Below are 23,089 nucleotides of genomic sequence, written 5' to 3' on the forward strand. Positions count from 1 at the left end.
TTGATCTACTGCAGCATTGCCCTTACACATATTTAAAGCCAATTGTACAGTAGTCTTCAGTGCAACAGCCTTTATCTGTGTGTAGAAAATCATCCCCCAGAGACTGATGACTTTCCCTGGAATACCCACCCATATTCTGTAATTATTTCCTCTGGAAAGCCCAGTCACAGATACGAATAAGTATCTCTCTAGAGCATATACTTATATAAAATGAAAATAAACCATATGTACTAAAGAGAAAACACTCACCTGATGAAGCTGGCAATGTAAACATTAACAAACGTAGCCATGAGGTACTGGCAGTCAAAACGGTCCATAATACCTCCATGTCCAGGAATGGTGTTAGCAAAGTCCTGCAATAAAGAAAGGAATGTTAGTTATGAGCATTGTACCTTTATAACACAAACACTCAGAAGGCACATTAGGTTCGTTGGTGATTTGGGATAGTAAACAAAATGACAAGCTGTTTTAAATCCTGTTTTTCTTAATATCAGGAATTCAAATAATAAAAGGTTTTTTTAAATAGTGAAATTGAATTATTCATACAATATACACACGTAGTCTAACCTTAAACTTTATTTACAATATCTTTTTAAGATGCAAAGGGTTTTTTCAAACTATGACCTATAACCCTTTGCTTTGAAAAGTCCAAAATATTAACTTCTATTAAAAAAGAAATGATTCTGAATAAATGTTAATGGAAATGCAAAACATTTATAAGTGCATTCACTGTAAAATATTAAAACATTACAAATTTCAAAAGGTACATTCCAATTGTGCAAAACCTAATAACCTAATGACATCAAAATGAAGATAAGTTTTGTTAAGACAGCAACAATTTACTAGAAATTTAATATATTGTCATATTTAACTGAAAAGTGTGCTTAGTTGTTCATGTTTAGTTTGAGGTTTAGAAGATGAGGGGTGTGTATAAGATGAAAAAAAATCATGAAATTTATCTGAAACCTTAATCTTAAAGGCCCTCTTGAATCCACTGGCAAAGAAGCCTCCAAATGGCCCCATGATGGAGGCAAAGGCTGACAGAGCAATACTGTGAATCTGGAATGGGTAGAGCTTCACCGTGGTCTAAAACATGTTGAGAAAGAGGAGGAAAAATTATTATTCTAAATTCTCAATCCTTCATGCATTTAGACAAAAGAAAGAAAGAAAGAAAGAAAGAAAGAAAGAAAGAAAGAAAGAAAGAAAGAAAGAAAGAAAGAAAGAAAGAAAGAAAGAAAGAAAGAAAGAAAGAAAGAAAGAAAGAAAACAATGAAAGACAAAATGACAAAAGATAAAAAAAAAACATGGCACAAAAAGTTAGGAAATTTGTGTTTGGTAGATTATTTCTATATTGTAACAATGCTTCTTAGCAATAAATCTTATACAGTTGGAAAGCCTGTTAATTTCCCTAATATTAGTGCCACATTTGTAAGGAACATGCATCTGTGTGATGAGCAGTAGAGCTGAATATGTGGGCTGCACCCATGAAAAATTTGCCAAATCCTCTCTGCCACTGTCAAACAGCTTATTGTGCTATGTTTAAATATACGTGAGTTATGTACGAAATTCTTCAGAGAATCTTTATGTAAAGCTATGTTTCCCTGCAAAATATGTTTATTAGGGATTTGTGATGTGTGTGTATTTATCTATTTATTTCCAAATCTCATCTTGAGTAAAACTAATATTTCTAAATTTAATATAATGTATTGGGATTATTATTTAATTAGAAATACTGCTGAAATAACTAGAGTGCAGCAAATAGTCAGGAACTAAAACAGTTTTCATATAACTGGATTTTATTAATATTTTTACTGTAAACAAGAAATTCTATTCTATTCATTCATTCATTATCTGTAACCGCTTATCCAGTTCAGGGTTGTGCTGGGTCCACAGCCTACCCGAGATCATTGGGCGCAAAGCAGGAATACACCCTGAAGGGGGCGCCAGTCTTTCACAGGGCAGAAATTCTGTTCATTTAATTGTATTTATTAAACACACTACTAAAAACAGGTTCAAACCATTTTCTATCCCCCTAATATGTTTGTTTATGTTTGTGTGCATGCGTGTTACCCAGCCAGTGATGGACTCTAGGACAGAAGGCAGTGTGTAGTCCTGCAGCTGGAAGAGCTCTGAAGGTTGACAATCCACAGTAAAACTGTTGGAGTCATTATTGAACTCCACAGGACACACAAAGTAACGATAGCCAGACATCACATAGGATAACTAGGGGATAGGTAAGATAGAGAAATGGTATAGTCTGCATTAAGATACCATGGAACAGATAGATGATATCATGACAAAAAATTAAATGTAAAAAAAAAAAAAAAAAACAGAAGCAGAAAATTTAGGAAGAATGACTGAACTTTTTTGTAAGGCTGATGCACTAAAACACAGAAACCAAAACATAATAATAAACTATAATAGAAATAATAATAATAATAAAAAATTGTTCAGCTTTTCTTACCAGGATTCCAAAGACCACTGTGGCGAAGAATCCACCAATAAAACCTTCCCATGTCTTTTTGGGGGACAGCTGTGCATATAAAACAGAGAAGTGTTTAATAAACACACACAGGATGTGTTAGGTTCCAGAAATGTGAAATGTAAAATAAAAACAACAGTGATAAACATAAATAACTACTGTGATTTTGAGTTTTTTAATTAGAAAGGTAAAACATGGGCTAATAGCTTACCTTGATAAGTGGAGTACGTCCAAAGAAGAATCCAAACATGTAGGCCATGATGTCATTACAGATCACACAAGAGATTGGCACAATAAACCTGCACACAAACAGGCTCGTTATATTTTTGACCATGTTAATGTTGAAAAAGGTGCAAATATCCCACCCCAAACAAAAAATCTAAATCATTCAGATAAAAACATATCTCAATAAAATTATCTGAATGACCAGCTGGTGTTTTTATTGGAACATAAAGAAGATAGTACGCATTTTACACTTTGGTTTGCACTGAGCAGATGGTGTCATCTGGTGTAAGCCAAGTTAGATATCTTGGGATATCGCCAAGGATATTGTTATTGCCAAATACCCTGAAATATTGTGATATTATTTCAGAGCCATATCGCCCAGCTCTAATATTTATAGAACTACTGGAGGACAGTGTTTCAGTAGTTTGGCTAATGTTTTTAGATATCTGCTTGCTTTCAATAAAAACAGTCCTCACACTAGGTTTCTGTACAGAAGATTTCACATCAGTTGAACACATAGAATGATATAAAACTGCATCATAGGGGCATATTGGTGTAAAAAGGAAGAAAAATAATTAAATCTACCTTAATAATTGTCAGAGATTTTGTGATTTTTATAATTGTAAAAACTTTCAAAGAAGAGTATTTACTCACCAGATCATCCCTTCAAACAAGTTATGGATGATGAGGTGGGACTGTGTGACCACAATCAGCAGGGTGACGTGGGTCCAGCCAAACTACAGAAGATTTAAAAAATATATATATTCAATGCAAAGTCACAGAAACACATAAAATGTATTTAAAAATGGGCTGGATGCAACAGGAAAAGTTTTACAAATGTTTGTGATAACTAAAGGTCAAAGAATTAAAAATTATAATAATGACAATTTGCATATGTTCATTCATTCATTCATTCATTATCTGTAACCCTTATCCAGTTCAGGGTCACGGTGGGTCCAGAGCCTACCTGGAATCATTGGGCGCAAGGCAGGAATACACCCTGGAGGGGGCGCCAGTCCTTCACAGGGCAACAGACACACACATTTATGAATCGCCAATCCACCTACAGACGTATGTTTTTGGACTGTGGGAGGAAACCGGAGCACCCGGAGGAAACCCATGCGGACATGGGTAGAACACACCAACTCCTCACAGACAGTCACCCGGAGCGGGAATCGAACCCACAACCTCCAGGTCCCTGGAGCTGTGTGAATGCGACACTACCTGCTGCACCACCGTGCCACCCAATTTGCATATGTGCTTGCCCAAATGTGATACTTAAGGAAGGCATCTGTCTGTGTAAAAGCAGTGCAGACTGTTAGTGTTATAGGAGTAGATTAAATTCAATCAATCAGAAAAGTCCACATGATCCTGAACACCAAAGTCATGTAAACACAAGGTGAATGATGTGAACACACATTCCATTATCAATGTACTTTGCTTATAAATGATACTTCAGCCTCCCTATATTTCAGCAATAAATGTATGCAGCATAGCAGTAGCTGGAAATAATATTGGACTTATTAAAAATTATTCCATGGAAGCTGCTGTTGATAAGCTAGAACAGAGATTATGAAGTTGGCTTCATAATAGAATTTGCTGTTCCATCTTTTAAAGGTGCCACTGTAAATAGGATTACATTTTGAACAGAAAGCTAGCTTCAGATTTGTGCAGTTACGAATGTGTTTTTACAGTGTTAAAAATATAGTTTTAACATGATAAAGGCAATTACACTTGAATGGTGTCTGCATTCCTCCAGACAGAGAAAAAAAGCACATACTCAAAATATTTCAGCCTTAAGAACTTTTCACCCACCATGTAGAACTGCAGCCGATAATGTTTCTTCACTAGACTCAGCACAAACATGCAGAACCCTGCAAACATCCACACACAGACACCAGAAAAGAGACACATAGTGATTAGAGAGGGAGATCTACTAATGGCATTCCCATCTGGGTGTCTAACTATATTTAGATCAGCCACACTGTCACTAATTACACTCTATTTGAGAGGAACTATCCACAGTGTGTCTCATGTTCAGGGAAAAAAGAAAACTCCCACACTAGACCGCCTGCTGCAGAACTGATAAAAAATTGCATCTTGTGATCCCCAGGGTAATGCAGAGAAAGCATTCAAACTAATCAAGTTACATTATGCATGGTTTAACATCATTTAAAGAGACTGCTAAAAACAAAACTCAGACTTTGTATGATGAAAATACGATTATGTTAATTGTTTTTTTGTTATTAATACATCTATTAACTTGGTGACCTTCCTAATAAAGCTCCCAGACACATACATCCAAGACCTGACTTCTGTCTTTAAAAACTGCCATTGGTACAATGCACCATCATTGCCCTGATTTGCACCTTACAACAATTTTCAAATCAGGAATTGGAGTTTCCAGGCTGTGAACAGGGTTCAGAATTGACATGACTGACTGAGAGTCAATATTTAGTCTTCCATTTTTGCTCTAGAGCAGTGGTTCTCAAACTGTGGTACGTGAAGCAGGAAGTGGTGGTATGAGAGGTGACTTCTGAAAATTACTACTTAATTTAAGAATTAGTTCATAACTGAAAAAGGTTCATGTGTAAACTACATAATGTTTCACAGTTTTCATAATTAAACTTTGTTTGTGTAAATGTAGTTTGTGTAAAAACATGGGAAGGGTTTTCCGATGATGTTTCAAGTTCTGAAGCCTGGTTCATCCCCACTGCGAAACATGGAACAAAATTGCCAAAATCGCTGGACTACAACATTGTCCCAGCAGCCACAGACATCCCCTGATTCTCCTTCACCTGGTCTCCTATCCATGCTTTCTGGCCATGTATTCATACCACCATCACCTGAGCTTCTTAATCTTTTATTTAATTATTTGCCTGTCAAAGTATTAAGAACAAACACTACATGAGAGAAATGATGCAGAAGCCTCAACAAATATGAGATCAATACTTCTGAAATAACATGTGTCCAGCATGTGTCTTTTTTCTCTATCGCTTGCTTGTTTTGCTGGATTTTGACACGTTCTGCCGAATATCTTTGGTCTAATCAAGACACAGCTTTTCAAGGTTTGCTTTGTACATTCTGAAATTCTGAATCAGTGGCTGCGCTCCACACGTCACCCTGGTTTACATTAGACATCATTAGGGGGCATGGATATTTAATCCCTCATCAGGGGGGTTGTAAAAACAATTATAATCAAAGCAAAAAAAACAACAACAAAATCTCTCAATCTTGCTTGTTTCTGTGTCTCCCTGACCATCTAAAGTTTATTGGCCAAACCGTAGTGGATGGAAACCCCTCTCAATTTTTTTTTGCCAATATTTCTTTATTGCTTATAGTGTTTGTGAAAAACTCGGACAGAAAATTTGTCTTGTGTCTTAAATGATCAAAATATGAATGATGTGCTGATAGTGGGGCATCAAAATCAGAGCAAAACGCTTCAGTAGACCTACATTCACAATTAAACAACATCCATGATATACACCCATTAATCTGACCACTTGTTTCTACATTCACTGTGCATTCTTTCAGCTCCAGGGACTACATAGGACTACTTTGTAGCTCTACAATTACAGAATGTAGTTGCTCTTCATGCATTGCTTGTCCCCTTTAACCCTGCTCTTCAATAATTAGGACCACCACAAGACCACCACTGCAGGTATGATTCGGTTGGTGAATCATTCTCAGTGCTGTAGTGACATTGATGTGGTAGTGGTGTGTTAGTGTGTTTTGCTGGTACGAGTGAATCAGACACAATCTCCTTGAGTACTCTTGCTCAAGAAAACCACACAACTATTAAGGTTTGTACACAGCCAAAAAAAAAAAAAACACACACAATTTTGTGCCTGTCAAATATCGGGACTATTTTATTCTATAAATTAAGCTTCATTAATTTTTTCTCTGGAAAATTAACACATCCATATTCAGGCTTAAAGCTTGAACACTGAATGTAAATTTGCCACAGCAACCTGTTAACAAGCTCATTTTAAATTTAAGTTTAAATCTCCTGATGGAACTTAAGACAACACTTCTAATTCAAATTGTATTTTAACTTTGATTTTAATACACAAATGATGAATTGTTTAACTCCACTGAACACCTCTGCATTGAACCCGTGTTAAAATCTTGACTAAAAATGTTGAATTCATCTCTCCTCTTAACCTGACACTTGTGAGACTTGTGAGTTGAGCTGTTATGAGTATATGAACATAAACAGAGTCTTTGTGTCAGAAGATTAACCGCATCCTGTTTGCAGAGCTTCATGTTAGAGCACTGCACACACCTGCTAAATGTCTGCACACACACCCATTCATTAACCCTTGGCAGTGGACTTCAGTGAAAGAAAAACAGGTTAAAGCATTTATCTTCCTGTTTTACACACAAAAAATATACATGCACACTAATATTATATTTATAAATTCATTAACTTATTTACATCCCTGCACTTTATTCTGCTTTCTCAAAACATATGTCAAAAAGAAATTACAGTATTTCTACTGATGAGAAAAAGTGATCATTGATTTTACTTTATTTAATTAAATGTTATCAGGATATGGTCATTGTTTTCCTCCAATATCATTACAAAAATAAATACATAAATAAATAGGGATGTCCGATTCTGATTTCAAAGATTTGTATCAGAGTCAATCAAGGCATTTGTTGTTTAACTGATTATCTGCTTTAGCACAAACACTCTGTGTCCATACCAGCAACACCTCTGCGGAGTTATTTCAAGTCATACAAGGCACACCAGGTGTGTGTATATCTTTATAAGGCTAGAGACCAAAATACTGAAAACTGAAGGTTATTACTATTTCAAAAATGTATTTTAAATCACTGATACACTCTGACTTAAACCTCATGAACAGTTTGAGGCATTATTCTCAATAATGCACAAAAAACATGCTTTTTTTTTTTAATTTAGTTTGTTCTTGCTACCGCATATGTGCGGTAGTCTCCCTACTAGTCTTTGACCCTCCCCTGCTTATGGTGCACATCAACCAGACTGGCCCTTTTTGTTGAAGGATGGGACTTTGTCCTTAAATAGACTCAATGTTGAGCGTTATGAGGATATGCATTGATTTTTCAATCAGTGGAGGCTTAGGTGCTTTAAACAGTTGGTGTTTAGGTGCCGCAGCCTTGGACTGAGGTTTTGTTTTACACATTGATTAACACCCTAAAATATAAGGAGCGGTGGCTACAATTTTCCACAAGACTATATTAATATACTATGCACACAGTTTACTATATCTATGCATAGTGTAAATGCTCCCTTGCTTCCTTCCAAATTCTCCCAGGCCTTCCAAACCTGCCACACTGTGCCTCGATGAATGAAAAATGTCAGAAAATATTAAGTTGAACCAACAAATTGGATATTATCAGAAATAGAGTAAGTTCACATAGAGGAGCAAGAATAGCTTAGCTACTGGCCCCACACTCAAACAATCTAATCTCCCACCCATCCTAGGTTTGATAGGTTGCAAATTAATATGATTATGCACTTGTATGTAATTTATTGTGCAATATTGTAAGTAATTTATACAATCGAAACTTGTATACTCTTTATAATACATTTAAATAAAGGGAGCATTTAAATACATTTAAATTTAGGATATCATAACCCTTTTTGGACAAGTTGTTTTTCTTTAGAGCACTTGATATTGTTTTTTATTTTATTTATTCTTGGTGATATACCAAGACACAATAACCGTTGCCATCCTGTCATGTTTCATTCTGCACTTTGTTTGATGTTGCGCAACTCAGTTAAAGAAAGACTGTATATTTGTCTTTGTACAGTTTATTTACATATACATATTTGTTAGGGTTGGACTAAACTTCAAGCACTATTAAATCTATAACTATTACCAGCAACTAGGCCAGCTTTACTCATTATATTTGGCAGTTTATTACACAGATGTGGAAAATAATTCTGACATCATCATTTTACTGAATCTCTAACAACAGGTTAACAGAGACATTGTGCACATTTCCTCAGATAATCTCATAATATCACCTTCTAATATTCTTAAATTTTAACATGCAAGTATCTCACCAGTGAGGTAGAGGGCGAATGAGATGAAGCGATGGTATTTGCTGAGAATCCTTAGAGGCTCCTCCCTCTGCACCAGCGTGAAGAAATAATCTGTCACCGTCTCACCATAGAAAAAGTAGTTCACACACAACAGGAAGTACCTGAAAAAACACCATCGGTTTAGAGAGGACTAAAATAGATTAAAAGGGGGGAAGAAAAAATTATTAACAAAAAAAAAACAAACACATATTTAGCAGACCCTAGTCCAATATACAATCGGTCTTATTTCCTTAAGCTATGTTGTTATAATCTTGACAAATGCTCCAACTTATTATGTGCATGTGTTGTCTGTGTGTTGATTATGTATACATATAATTTTTAAAAAGCTATTTTGGTTCATCAGGTGTGATGCACTCACAGAATAAATATAATTCTAGCATTATCTTCTTTTAGCAGTCCAGAGCCTCGCCAGAATCATTGGGCACAAGGCAGGAACACACCCAAGACAGGACCCCAGTCCATCACAGGGCATCACACAATCACCCAAACACTCATACGTGTGGGCCATTTCACACAGAAAATCTGTACATGTATGTATTTTTTGACCATGGAAGGCAAATAGAACACCCAAAAGAAAGGCGCACACACTGGGATAACTCACCAAATTCACAAATCAAGTATTGATCCCAGGACCTCGAGTCTAAGGAGCTGTGTGGCAGTAACACTGCCTACAGTGTCCCCATACAACCCACCCAAATTGCCACCTTGTGTTTTGTGCTAATTTTAGTAATATACATGCATATTAAGATGATAGATTATTGGAAAATAGTATACTATTAGTAATATACATGCATATTAAGTTGATAGATTATTGGAAAATAGTATACTATTTTCCAATAATCTATCATCTTAATATGCATGTATATTACTAAAATTAGCACCAAACACAAGTTGGCAATTTTTACTAGAAAATGATTACAGGAACTAATTATGCATGATTAAAAGGGGACTTCATTGATTTTAAGCATTACGTGTAGAACACCTCTATATGAACAACAGCACATTATGTTAGTTAATATATATTACAAATTAAAAATGCAGAGTGTTTTACAGAATTAAGAATGCTAACAAAACCTACAAATAGTGCCTTCATGCATACTACACACAGAGAAATGAAAATTAGAAAATTAACTGTGTTTCGGCTGAGATCAGTCTGTAAAGTTGAGAAAATGTCACAGAAATGTTCAGATTTTTGTCAGTCCTCTACTATAGAAACAGGAAACATAATGCTTGATAGTATTTCAGTTAAATATACTACAGATACAAATTTGAATTACAGGCGAAAAATCTTACTCTGGAGATCCCTAGGGGCCACAGTTTGAAACAATTCTTTTTCCAAGCCATGAATATTCTATTTTTTGCTCATGTTCAGAACTGTTCAGGCCAAAGGTGGAAGAGAGGATATGGATTCCAGGGTGGATCATTTTACCTCTAAATCTTTTAATTTTCGTACAATTCTAAACTACTACTCTATGATCTAAAAGGGACATTGTTACCTCGACTTTGCTGATGAGAAAGAAATGTGAAGCTGGATGGGCAGAGGAAAGCACTGATTTAGAAAAGGAAAAAAAATATCAGGGTCTGGTTATGCAGCCAGAGTTAATGAGTAACAAAATGTCACACTGACCTCTACACAGAAGCTTATAAACTGCACAAAGTGGGCAGATGTATGAGTTAAAGAAAAAAAAAAAGACAGAGGAGGCCAGAGAGAGGGAGAAGTGTGGAAAAGTGCAGTAGGAAGTCTGGAAGATCTCACCAGCTGAGAGTTCTGAACCAGGGGAGGTCGTAAGAGTGATATACACTGTAGCCAATGGTGATGATCTCCTGAAAACACTTGATCTGCACACAGAGCACCTGCAGCAGACAGGATACGATGAATATTTAATAATAATCATTTTTAAAAAATGTTTAAAAGATGATCAAAATTACTCAGAATAAAATCTTGCTGCATTAAAAGTAGGACTATCAAATCATGAAGACAATTAATCAGATTACTATGTGCATAAGATTACATGTTTTTTTAATTCTTTAATTCTCAGGTTTATCATTACTCCACATTAAACAGATTATATTTTGCCAGAGTATTACCAAGATAATTACAGCTATGTACTAAAAAGTGCACAATAAACATGGTATTAAAAAGATGAAGATAAGAAAAACACCCACAATCATCATCAGCACCATTGGGCCAAGATAGATGATAAAGAAGAAGAAGGTGATCATCGCCAGTGTGAGGATGCCCCTCACCCACCAGTTCTTCCATCTGTGTAGTGGAAACACACAGATGATTAGATGGGATGTTTAATCATCTAAATTAAAGGAAGCAAGCTGCTCAAACGGTCGCTATTAGCAAAATAGGCTGTGGCCTGAGAGTGTGCTGATCAATCAATAAATTCCTTCCATTCTCCAGTCTCTATGGAAAACCATCAACGAAAACCAGCAATCAAATACTCTCATGCACAATTCATATAACACCAGATTTAGGCCTGCAAGCTAAATATGGGTAGAAGAAAAGAGGGCAGTTAAAATAATCAGTGTATAAATATGGACTCAGGCAGCAAAACTCAGACTTATAACCTACTTTTATATAACTTGTTATTTATTATAATATGCTCTCAGAAAAAAAAAAACGTATGGTAGCGGTACATTATTGTACCTGAAGGTACACAGAGTGTAAACGTACCTTTAAAGATACGTTTGATGTAATGTTAAAGTCCAGTTGTGTTCCCTAAAGGTATATTACATTCTCTTCTCCAGGTGGAGAGGTGAATATCTGTAATCTTTCATTACAGAACTGTATAAAATTAAAGAACATAATACAGTGGAACCTCTACCTACGAACTTGATCCGTTCCGTGACCCGGTTCGTAAATAGAAAAGTGAATTTTCACCATTTAAAATAATGGAAAAGCAATGAATGCATTCCAGCCCACCCCGAAAGTCACCCTTTTTGCACTGATATATGTTTACAAAACTCTCAAATTAGTAAAAAAATACATGTAGCATTACTAAAAATAATAAAGAAATACAGTGGAAACAGTAATAAAAAAGAAATAAAAAAGTTTTAAGTGGTTAAACATCGCTACCTTGAAGACGTGACGACTGGCTGGAGGAGTAACACAGGCACTGGCTTTATGACGGGAGGTGGGAGTGGGTGGAATAACGGAGAGTAGGCGGGTGAATGTGGGGAGACGAAGCGTAGATACGGCTTAACTTAGCACGAATTTCGATGTCTGCTATTTACACTAATGCTAAATTAGTTAACTACAATTTGCTAATCTTAAAAGCTCACTCAAGTCTGGGGGCGCTGGGAGACTCGCCTACTGGGGTCAGTGGCCATTTCCAGCCGCCGGTTCGACGGAGGCTCGGGTTCATTTCTAGAGTCATGGTTCGTTGGTGGAGGCAAAAAATATTCAAATGGCCGGTTCGTATCTTGGAAAGTTCGTTAGTAGAGGTTCCACTGTATAAGTCCTGGAGATGGAATGCGGCGTGTGAAATCCACACAATTTTGAAATCTACAATTATAATAGAATAAGGTACAAACATGTACCCTTGATGGTACCACCACAGAGACAGCAAAAGGTACCACCACAGCGACAAATTTTCTGACAGTGTATGGTGTATCAATCCTTTAGGAGGACAAAGGCAAAGAGTGTTCCCCACTGGACTAATTATACTTTAAGTCACATGTTTAAATGATAAAGAAAGGTTTTGTATATCTTGCATTTAATCTCCTTGTAAACTCATATTCAGTTCGGTTATGACTTGTTCTTGGGGCCTCGAGTGATAAACACACTCTGGGCTTCTAGAGATAAACACACTCACATCCTCCCTCAATGCTGAGCCTGTGGAACGTGTGTGATCGAACAAAATTATGTTGAATATATGATAAAAGCTATATATTGCTCATAATATACACTGGACTATGTTACTACAACGATGAAGTGTAACTTCATGGTATTCGTGGTATTAGCAGAATCTATGTCCAACACTAAAATGTGTGCTTATCTGGCTAAAGTTAGCAGGTGCTACCATTCATTCATTCATTATCTGTAACCGCTTATCCAATTCAGGGTCGCGGTGGGTCCAGAGCCTACCTGGAATCATTGGGCGCAAGGCGGGAATACACCCTGGAGGGGGCGCCAGTCCTTCACAGGGCAACACAGACACACACACATTCACTCACAGCTATGGACACTTTGATTCGCCAATCCACCTACCAACGTGTGTTTTTTTTTTTTTTTTGGACTGTGGGAGGAAACTGGAGCACCCAAAGGAAACCCACGCAGACACGGGGAGAACACACCAACTCCTCACAGACAGTCACACGGAGCGGGAATCGAACCCACAACCTCCAGGTCCCTGGAGCTATGTGACTGCGACACTACCTGCTGCGCCACCGTGCCGCCCTGAGGTGCTACCACTGGCCCTCATTCATCAGTAACTCTCAAAAACCTGACTATAACACTGTTGTCAATGAAGTTTGGGTTCCACTGATATAAAGTGTAAATATAGCCATTACAACCGCACAGCAACTTCAGAAAAGCACTTATTACCAGAATCGATATCTAAGGCTAAAAAGTGAGCCAATCAGGCCAAAGTTAGCAGTGAGTGAACATTCAAAAACTTGAATCTAACACTTTGGTCAACAAAACATGTTACTAAAGAACACAGCAACAACTTAAGAAAGTGCAACAACATGTAATTACTTACTAGTCCAAAAGAAGGAATAATAATAATAATAATAATAATAATATACGGTGCTTTTCATAACCCAAAGACCCTGTTTATGATGGGATGAACACGTAAAGAAAATCTGTCTGTCTTGTGTCATGTCATGTGATGTCTCTTTCAGCTCACTTTACTGAGTAATGTCAGTCTAATATTAACTCTTATACAGGGCTCTGTCACTTTCTCTGTCACACTTTCTCCTCATTGTTTCGTCTGACAACTCTGTCTCGTTTCAACCTCTGCCACAAAGTCTGTACTAGGACAACCAAAATAGATTCTTCATGTAGTAAGCTAAACACCTCTGAGCTATGTGCCACTGAACTTTTCTCAGTTGCTGCGAGAGTTCTCCGCCCCGTTATTCTGAATTTGCAGAGTTTAGTTTCAAATGAAGAATACCTCGCAATTTCACATAGAGATTTACAGATAATAAACTGAAGTAAAAACATGTGCTAATACTGGGTTGGTACTCAAATACTGGTGTGACATCAGTGCAACTTACTTATAATAATAATAATAATAAAAGTGTTTTCAAAGGACATACTGGTGCTAATGTACTCACTGTAATCAGTAAATATAAAAAAAATATATTAAAATGAAGAAACAGAAACACCTATATTGTCAAAATTGAGCATTGGAATCTATAAACATGTCCTCTCATGTTTGAGTGACCAAGGACCAACATGTTTCAGGTTACCGGGAAGACAGCCCTGACAGGGCTTTGTTGAGAACCTCCGGCGTGTCATCGGCAGGTGGAGGAACCTCAGTAACACCCGAGTCCAGTTTACACTCATTATCTGACGCCCCTCCATCTCTCTCCAACTTATCTTCTGCTTCTGAACCCTAGAGAGAGAGAGAGAGTGATACATAAAATACTGCTCTATATTCTTTAAATTATAAAAACATTATTATTGTCATTATTTTTGTTAGATATTGTTAGTCTACTTGGTTTTGTTCAATGTGTGTACAGGTATAATCTTCATTAAAAAACAGTAACCAATAAAGACAGAACAGCTAAATATTGAATAATCACAGCAATGTTCCAAAATCGAGAGGCTTTTACTGCAGCAAAAGGGGACAAACTCACCATTTATACCCTCGATTTCAGAATAAACACTACATGAGTAGGTGTCTACAAACCTTTTGAAAAAATTTATTTAAACATATCAGAGAATCAATCATGTCATTCTGCATTCATTTTGATTAATGTTTGCATTGTATTAAACACTGAACATTCACTGGATAAGGAACACTTACCTTGCTTCTACACTCACTGCCCATTCTCTCAGCACCACTGGCCATAAAGGAGCCCACCTGCTTCTCTGCATACTTTATTTCCATTTCACCTTGCTCTTCACTGGTCACTTCACTGGTATCATTTGGGTGGTAGATCATTGCTGCAGTGACGCTAACATGATGGTAATGTGTTGGAGAGACAGCAGTGCTGCTAGAGTTTTAAAAGCCTTCCTTGTCACTGCTGGACTGAGAATAGTCCACCAACCAAAATCATCCAGCCAACAGCATCCTGTGTCCACTGATAAAGCACTAGAAGAAGGCAAACACAAACTGTGCAGCAAAAGATAAGCAACTGTCTCTGCCTTTACATCTACATGCTGGACCAAGAGTGGACAGTGAGTAGACACCATGTTAAAATCTCCAGCAGCACTGCTGTGTCTGATCCACACATACATGTGCAACATACAATAACACACCACCAACATGTTAGTGTCACTGCAACACTAAGAATGATTCACCACCCTGAATCCACCACCCATACCTACTCTGTGAAGGTCCTGACCTTTGATGTACCAAGTAAAAATGGGATGGAAAAAAAATTAAGATGGAGAGAAACAGATGGACTACATACAGTCTGTACCTGCTGAACTACAAAGTGCTCCTATAAATTGGCCAGTGCAACTCATAAAGTAGATAAAGAGTGTAGATACACGGTACGTGTTCCTAATCCAGTTATCTTTTACTATCGTTCAGTTACCGCTCATATTAAATATTCAGTATTAAACTATGCTGTAGTACACACTTCCAATTTATTTCAAATTTCTTGGTAAGTTACAGTTTAAAAAATAAGCAAATGTTTACAGCTTTTTTTCTGTTTGTTACATTTGTAGTAAAATAACACTTTTTAATAAATATAACCATGTAATATTATTGATATGTATTAAATGTATTTAATTTACTACAATTAATATTTGTATAACATTGATTTTGTTTCAATAGTGTGTTCTTGAAATGATTAAAAATATTTTTCAGTGTTTTTTCTTATCGCCAAGTATATCGTTATCACCAAAATACCCTGAAATATTGTGATATTATTTTAGGGCCATATTGCCCACCCCTGGTATCTGTATTAGCATTGCAAAGATATATGGAAACAGTTTATTTCTATAGGGGTAATGCTGTCAAATTAATACAAAGTTCATATTTTTATTTTAGCTTTATAGCCAAGCATCACTTAAACAAGGCATCATCAAATAGCAGAGTGCCAATTCTATACAGATCCATAAGCAATTTTTGATACATGAATTCAAAAAATAATGTCCAAGGAGAATTAAATTATATATTTCTGTGAGTCCTGTTTGTATTTTTCTAAAACTAGGAACTGTTTTTCCTGATAATGAAGATTATGTCTTGATTACTTTTACTGTTAATGTAGATCTTAAGATAATTACAATAGGACTTATTTTTTCGGTAAACAAAGCTTTCTGTTCACTATGTAAATAAAATACAAGTTCTTAATAAGTGTAAGCTATAGCATACTATTTAGACTTTAGTTTGGGCCTTTGCTGGGAGACCAATTTACTATAATCTTAACTAAGTAACACTGACATAAATGCTTGCTCTTCTAATGTAAATTAAATTTAGCCAAAACGTCAAATCTAAACAAATATCCAGTGTTGATAATTACTTATTAAGAAATATCTGTTAATGTAATATGAATCTAGTGTATGCTTGGACTACACTTGTATCCCAACAACAGAACCACGTGCCATGAAGCAGTCTGTTGTCATGGCATTACAGAAACCCCAGTCACGAGTACAGTATCACTGTAGCAACAGCCTGCAAAGTGTGATGTCAGCCTTGACAACCAGGGTGGCTTCTAGAACACATACACACTCACTCTCTCTCACTCACTCTCCCTTTTTTTTTTTAAATTTCCTGATCCTAATGACTACATTCACAGACTTGTCCGGAAGGTAGAGAAGTGAGTGGGCGAATGACTCCATTCTAGCTCTCTTTCTCTCTGAACAATGACACCCAGCATCTCCATCTGACTAAAGGGATCCTTCTGGGAGGAGTTTGGGTTTCCATGGAGATGGTGCACTTCCTGTCATTCAGGATGTCAGGGTTAAAAATATACTAGTTGGCCCGACCCCCTTCCCTTCCAGTCCATAAGACACAAATAGCTGTTCAGGAACTAAGGGCATCCTTTGGATGCTAGAAAGAGAGACAGGACAGACTAAAAGAAAAAAAAATAGAATTAGAGATACGAAACAGTAAGTGGGACAGAAAAAAAGAGAGGAGTGGAGAGAAACATAGAAAGCAAGGAAAAAAAAGCAAGTGAAAAAGGAAAGAAAAGAATGGCGTGGGTGGGAAAGCATTCAAAATAATGTAAAATAAAAAATATCCTCCATCCTCATATTCCTGGCAGGGTCCTGTTCTATTTTTTCTTCACTATGACACAGTGATTCATATTTGTTGATTTGGCTGAGAGCACTGTCTAATCCCATGAAGCTGAAGCTCCATGAATCACACAAGAACAATGACGTTTATGTTGAATTAAAGATGATAAACTTCAGGTTCTATGTACTGAAGGGTTCTTTCTACCAGGACACCCTGTCAGGAAACTCCAACGAATCAAAACAAAGCGCTTCAGGGTCTGGGTAGGAATTTTGTATGAATTTGGGTCATGAAGGGAAGGTATTCAGTGCACGGATAAAGAAATTTTGGCTACATTAAATATGTCATCTGATATTTTGATGTACTCATGATGATACATGAACATTTGTAAATATGTTAAAGCAAATATAAAAGAGGAGCTGTGCCTATCTGGAAAATAATTAGAGATTATTTCTTCTAGTCTAGTATGAACTTTGTCCTACTTCAATGGTGCACAACATTTTTTTCCATCACATACTGATTTAAATAGTACCATTGTGGCCTAAACCTTTTACCACCCTTCACTACAAAAACTTAATAAATGCCTGACATGAACCATTCTTGATAAAGTTTACACATTTTTAATGCCAAATGAGGACCTTTTTTATTTTCTTTATATAAAGCATTTTGTCATTTTTTTTATTCCTGCATTTACAGTTCTTTGCTTCTTACACGTTTGGCACAAGGACATGCTAAAAAATCTGGCCAAGTCAATCACTGTAGTAAAAAATGTGATTTAGATCATTTTAACACATAAAATATCAAAACCTATATTAAAAATAGCCAAAAACCAATAATAATGCGGATGAAACCACGACACAGATTTATAACCTTCAATTTATTAGTCAAACAGGTCCAATGTGTGGTATGTATAATTTATAATAATAATTAATATTAGTAATATAATAATATAATTTATATTTATAATTAGCCATATGAAAAAAAAATTATCATGGGAAATGGGATAATTTAAAAAAGTATCTCAGAGGATTTCATTAGTTCCAACTACACTGTAAATTAGGACAAAATATTCAGCAGAAATGATGATCTGGAGTTAACCACACTGGTGCAGTATCCCTTTAAAATAATTTAAAGGAGCAATATGTAATTTCGACACAAAGCATTTAAAATGTAAAATATAATACAGATTAAAAATAGTGGAGAGAGCCGTCTCCCTCCTCCTCCACAGACCGGACAGGTGGATAGTTTGAGGAAAAACTGAACATACGCGAGTGAGCGCAATACGTGTTTAAGAACTGTGGATAGTAACAGCTAAAACTAATGTGCCATAATCAATACATTTACACAGAAAAAGTGTTCATCATTTCAGTAAAACATCTACCTATGCTACAGAAAGGCAAAAAAGGTGAACAAGCAGCTGCCATTTTCCCTGTATTTACAAGCCTTTACTCTCTAAATCTACATTAAGTATTTCGACTTGACAGGTCTAGAATCATCTTACTTGTCTATTTCCCCTTCCAGCATAAATATCATTTTAGGAGGAAGATCTTGGTTTCTTATTCACAATTTTTATTTTCAAACATTTATTTCTACCTTAAATGGGTTTGTTTACAAGTTTTATTCACATTATTTGCCCACTTCTTACCCGAATACTCCATTCCACCTTAAATAGGTTGCTATGTGAAGCAAAAGTGCTAGCTTGTGAAACAACTGGGGGGATAGAAGAAAACTGCAATAGGGGGCATGGCAAGAAAAGTTTGGAAACCACTGCCTTAATCTATTGTCCATTTCACATATACATGGTAATGTATATGTATTTACTATTTCATTTCTTTTCAAAACACCTATAGTTTACTAGTATCAGGTGACTGGGGAAAACTTATGAAGTAGATAAATCAGAAGAGACTTGTGGCTCTGTTTCTTTAGGTCAGCTGCTCTCCATCACGTCTACATTAGCCGATAGCTAATGTAACAGACTAAAATTACTTTACACACTCAGATAATCCTATTAAACACAAAAAGACCTGTGTATGCGTTTGGAATAAACTGACCACATCACCTCAACAGAAACATGCAGTCAAGCACACAAGACATACTTGGTAGAAAGCCTAAAAAAAACCCTAATACAATCCAAGTGGTTACCAGGCATCTAAACTTACGGACAATGTGACATTGGTTGCCCCCTTTGTCACAATCATTACACGAAAAATGTAAATCTCATTAACATTACAACTAAAGTCAGTCAGTATGTGTCTTAACCAATATTTTACTCAAAACCAAATATTAAATCATTCGATTAAGACAAATATATTGGAGCAAGCTTTGGCCATTCACAGAATCACGAATATCATTTCAGGCTACTATACAATGTTCATTTTGCTCCTTTCCCATGCTTACATGTAAAAAGGAGGTGTGCCCACAAGGGCAAAGTAAAGATATACACACAAAATAAATAAATAAATAATAAGTAAAGATGTGTAATGATGTCATATGATTAATCTGATTCTACAGATATGAGATCTGCTCCTTCCAGGATTACATATTCTGATTCACAAGAAATATAGTAATATATCTGATATACATATATCTGTTACTACATAAAATAATATATATATGATTCATGCCAGCATATACTGCCAAAAACTGGGCATTAGAAGCAGAGGTCTTCAGTGGTCCATGTTAAATAATCAGAAACGAAAAGGGCACATTTTGGTGACACGTTTCTAAATTGTAATACATTTTAAAACAGTGGATATTTTTAAGATATGCACTTAAAAAAAGTATATGAATCATCAGGCAAGCAAGTCTGAACTTGCAAATAGCCAGCTACTCACCATCAATGCCACACCCTTTTCCAGATTTTCCAAACGCTGTTCCATATTTACAACCACTCCAAAATCCACTTCAAGTTGTAAAACCACTGTTAAGATGTTTCTCTTTGCAGAAGCAGGTTTGGTAAACCTCACCCAAGGGTGGATAACCACAAAGTGCTCTTATTTTTGCTGCGAGAGCTCATTCTGCACAAATATTCTGTTGTAGCTATGCTGGCTAGTTAGGAACCCAAACACAGGCAGGTTTGTTCTGGAGTCCAATTCCAATGTAACTTAATTTTGCTCACATAGCAAATAAGATCTCTGTTCGAATGAGCGTGCATCTTCTCGTCCAGTGTTTTTTTTTTTTTGCAGTATCAGCTCTATATATGAAAGACAATGAGTAGGAAAGCAAACTATAAACTGATTAACCATGAAGAAACAAACAATAACTTGACCAGTGTTATCAGTTATAAATGTATTGCATTTTATTTGCAATTATCAACCGTGGCCATCTGTCTAGGAGGATATATCATGCAGGTATTTAAATTGATGTATTTGTGGAACCAAGAGTGACTATGTTTACATGCAAAGATTTTCTGCAATCTCATAGATCATAGATTCAGACTGAGGGGTTTACATGTAAATTCTATTCATCAGTCTGATTAAAATTTACATTACATTTACATGAACGCTACAAGTAATCAGATCCAAAATGACATGCATGTGCTAAGTACCACTTAGTGTATATGTTACCATGACAATGAGCCTGCGCACAAGTCCAGTCAAAATAAAAGGTGCACCAGTGTGTTATTTAAGTTTTTTGTTGTTGTGTTGATTTTTTAATTGCTTTAAAATTATGGTGGACTCTGAAAATTAGTTTTAAATACACTTACTAAAACGGGTAGAGAGGTCATGCCTAGGGGTGGACGATATGGCCCTAAAATTACATCACGATATTTCAGGGTATTTTGGCGATAACAATATTCTTGGCGATAAGAAAACACACTGAAAAAAATACTTTTTTTAATTTCAAGAACACACTATTGAAACAAAATCAACATTATACTAATATTAATTATAGTAAATTAAATATATAGCAATAGTATTATATGGTTATATTTATTTTACTACAAATATAACAAACATTAAAAAAACTGTAAACATTTGCTTATTTTGTAAACTGTAACTCACCAAAGATTCTGATATTTTATAAAACAATAATGTAGCATATAAACCTACCACACAACCAATGCACAGACAATTGTGTGCGTATAAACAGCAAACGTAAACAATTATACAAAAAGTAACAAAACAAACACAGAATTGCTGCTGTGCCGAGTCATTACATAAACAAGTCAGAAAATCATGATATTAATTGTTTATATAGTTTTAAAAATGATGACGATATTATCACAAACGATACGATATGGCACAGCTCTAGTCATGCCCAATTCACACTGGGACATTTAGTCAGTCCTGCAGAGGGTCTGAGCCCTTTCATGGACAATCTACATTTTAAGTTTCCTAAAATAAAGATTCCCTTCTTAGGAATCCTGTTCTAAATGTTCATTTCACCTCAGTGATTTTCCTCAAAAACCCTTCACAGAAAACTGGAGGGAGAGAGTCAGACTGAAGAATCTCACAGATTCTGAGTGGAGGCACCATGTCCATAACATATGCCATTTACACCAACCCTCATAAAATAACTTTTCAATTGGGGAAAATATTCAGATACAAGCATTTACAGGACTATTTTTCCATTTATCAGACCACACGGATACAGGAAATGTATCGTAATGGCCTCAATTAGTCTATTCGGTTGTGATGTGTAAACTAGATGCATTTCTGATTGAGCCATTGGTCAGATTCTTAATGGATTATTAGTTTGAATGTAAATTTGGCTGGCTAGTGAGGGGTATAAATTGTGCATGAGGATCCATATAAATTAGGGAACCAGAGACAGTTAAGCATTCAAACACTAACTTGGTACCCATTCTTTCAGAGGAATTCTTGGTACCACTTTAGTAGTGTTACATCATGGGGCCATGAATTATGACAGAAGACAGAGACAAATTATCTTAGACCCTCTAAACTTGGGGAACATGCCTAGTAATTCTTCACAAGCAGTCATGTAGGTTGGTGTGAATGTAATTTTTAGCCTTCAAGTCATCAAGTTGTTTTGTTGCATGCACATGACACCAGATTAGCCATTAGTAAATTTTTGGAAGCACACTTTTACTTGCCATTTTTGGGCAAGTAAACATCAATTAAAGAATATGGTCTACCATTACCATTATTGATGTCAAATTGTGTCAGATTTGTAATCCATACTAATAGGCATCAAATTCTTGATATACTGTCCATAAAAGAGCTGCTGTCAATCACCTGCTGCACACTTCCTGAGAGTTAGGCTTGGTATGTCAAAGTAGGTGCTTCAGATACATTTGAAAGAACTGTTCTAAATCTTTGAAAGCACTGTTCAGTCACACACAATGCCACTAACTGAGGAGAGTGAAGCCAAGCACATTCTTTCCTCAAGACAAGTTAAGCCAGCCACTGACTCTTTGAACCACTGCAGATGTAACACCACTGGACAGCGCAGCAGACCAGAGGACAAACACAGGGCCGACAAAAAACCTTGCTGGCTAACACTGTGCACACTGTGATATGGGGCGAGTGAGGCACCCTTCCCATCCAGAAAGAAAAGCCAATTTTGCCCTCTTGGACCCCTGGCTTTGGAAGACATCACCTGACATTGAACAGGAGTTCTCCCAATGACAGCACCAACACTAGGCACTCAGCTAGCACTGCTGCACTTCCCTAAGCTTTCTAAATCAATTCTCCATTTAAGGGAAAATATGAATAACACTAGACATAATCTGTCAGGGAAACAGATCTTAGCAGATGTTGTAAAGATCTGCAGGAACATTGAAACTAGTGCTGGGACAGAAAAAAAAACACTGAAATTTGCTGTTCAGGAACCTGAGAGCAAGACACTTCCTCCTCGTCATTCACAGGATCAGTAATTAATATAATACGGCATATCTTAAAGGAGAATTCCTCTTATTCCTATTACTGTTGAGAGTAAACAGTCATTCAGTGGTAATCACTG

General features: G+C 36.2%; 1 protein-coding gene across 1 annotated transcript in view; it reads right to left on the reverse strand.

Moving 5' to 3' along the window:
- The window catches only part of LOC136678691 (phosphatidate cytidylyltransferase 2-like), a 30,813-nt gene that overhangs the window by 7,038 nt on the left and 686 nt on the right, over positions 1–23,089 (reverse strand). The window contains exons 2-12 of the mRNA XM_066656791.1: positions 14,226–14,371; positions 10,968–11,064; positions 10,558–10,655; positions 8,763–8,902; positions 4,523–4,581; positions 3,362–3,444; positions 2,694–2,781; positions 2,465–2,533; positions 2,071–2,223; positions 967–1,086; positions 250–353 (exon numbers count right to left, since the gene is read on the reverse strand). Of these exons, the coding sequence (XP_066512888.1) occupies positions 250–353; positions 967–1,086; positions 2,071–2,223; positions 2,465–2,533; positions 2,694–2,781; positions 3,362–3,444; positions 4,523–4,581; positions 8,763–8,902; positions 10,558–10,655; positions 10,968–11,064; positions 14,226–14,371 (1,157 nt within the window). The remainder of the gene's footprint in view (positions 1–249; positions 354–966; positions 1,087–2,070; positions 2,224–2,464; positions 2,534–2,693; positions 2,782–3,361; positions 3,445–4,522; positions 4,582–8,762; positions 8,903–10,557; positions 10,656–10,967; positions 11,065–14,225; positions 14,372–23,089) is intronic.

This window comes from Hoplias malabaricus, chromosome Y (genome assembly GCF_029633855.1).
Source record: "Hoplias malabaricus isolate fHopMal1 chromosome Y, fHopMal1.hap1, whole genome shotgun sequence".
In the NCBI taxonomy this organism is placed as follows: domain Eukaryota; kingdom Metazoa; phylum Chordata; class Actinopteri; order Characiformes; family Erythrinidae; genus Hoplias; species Hoplias malabaricus.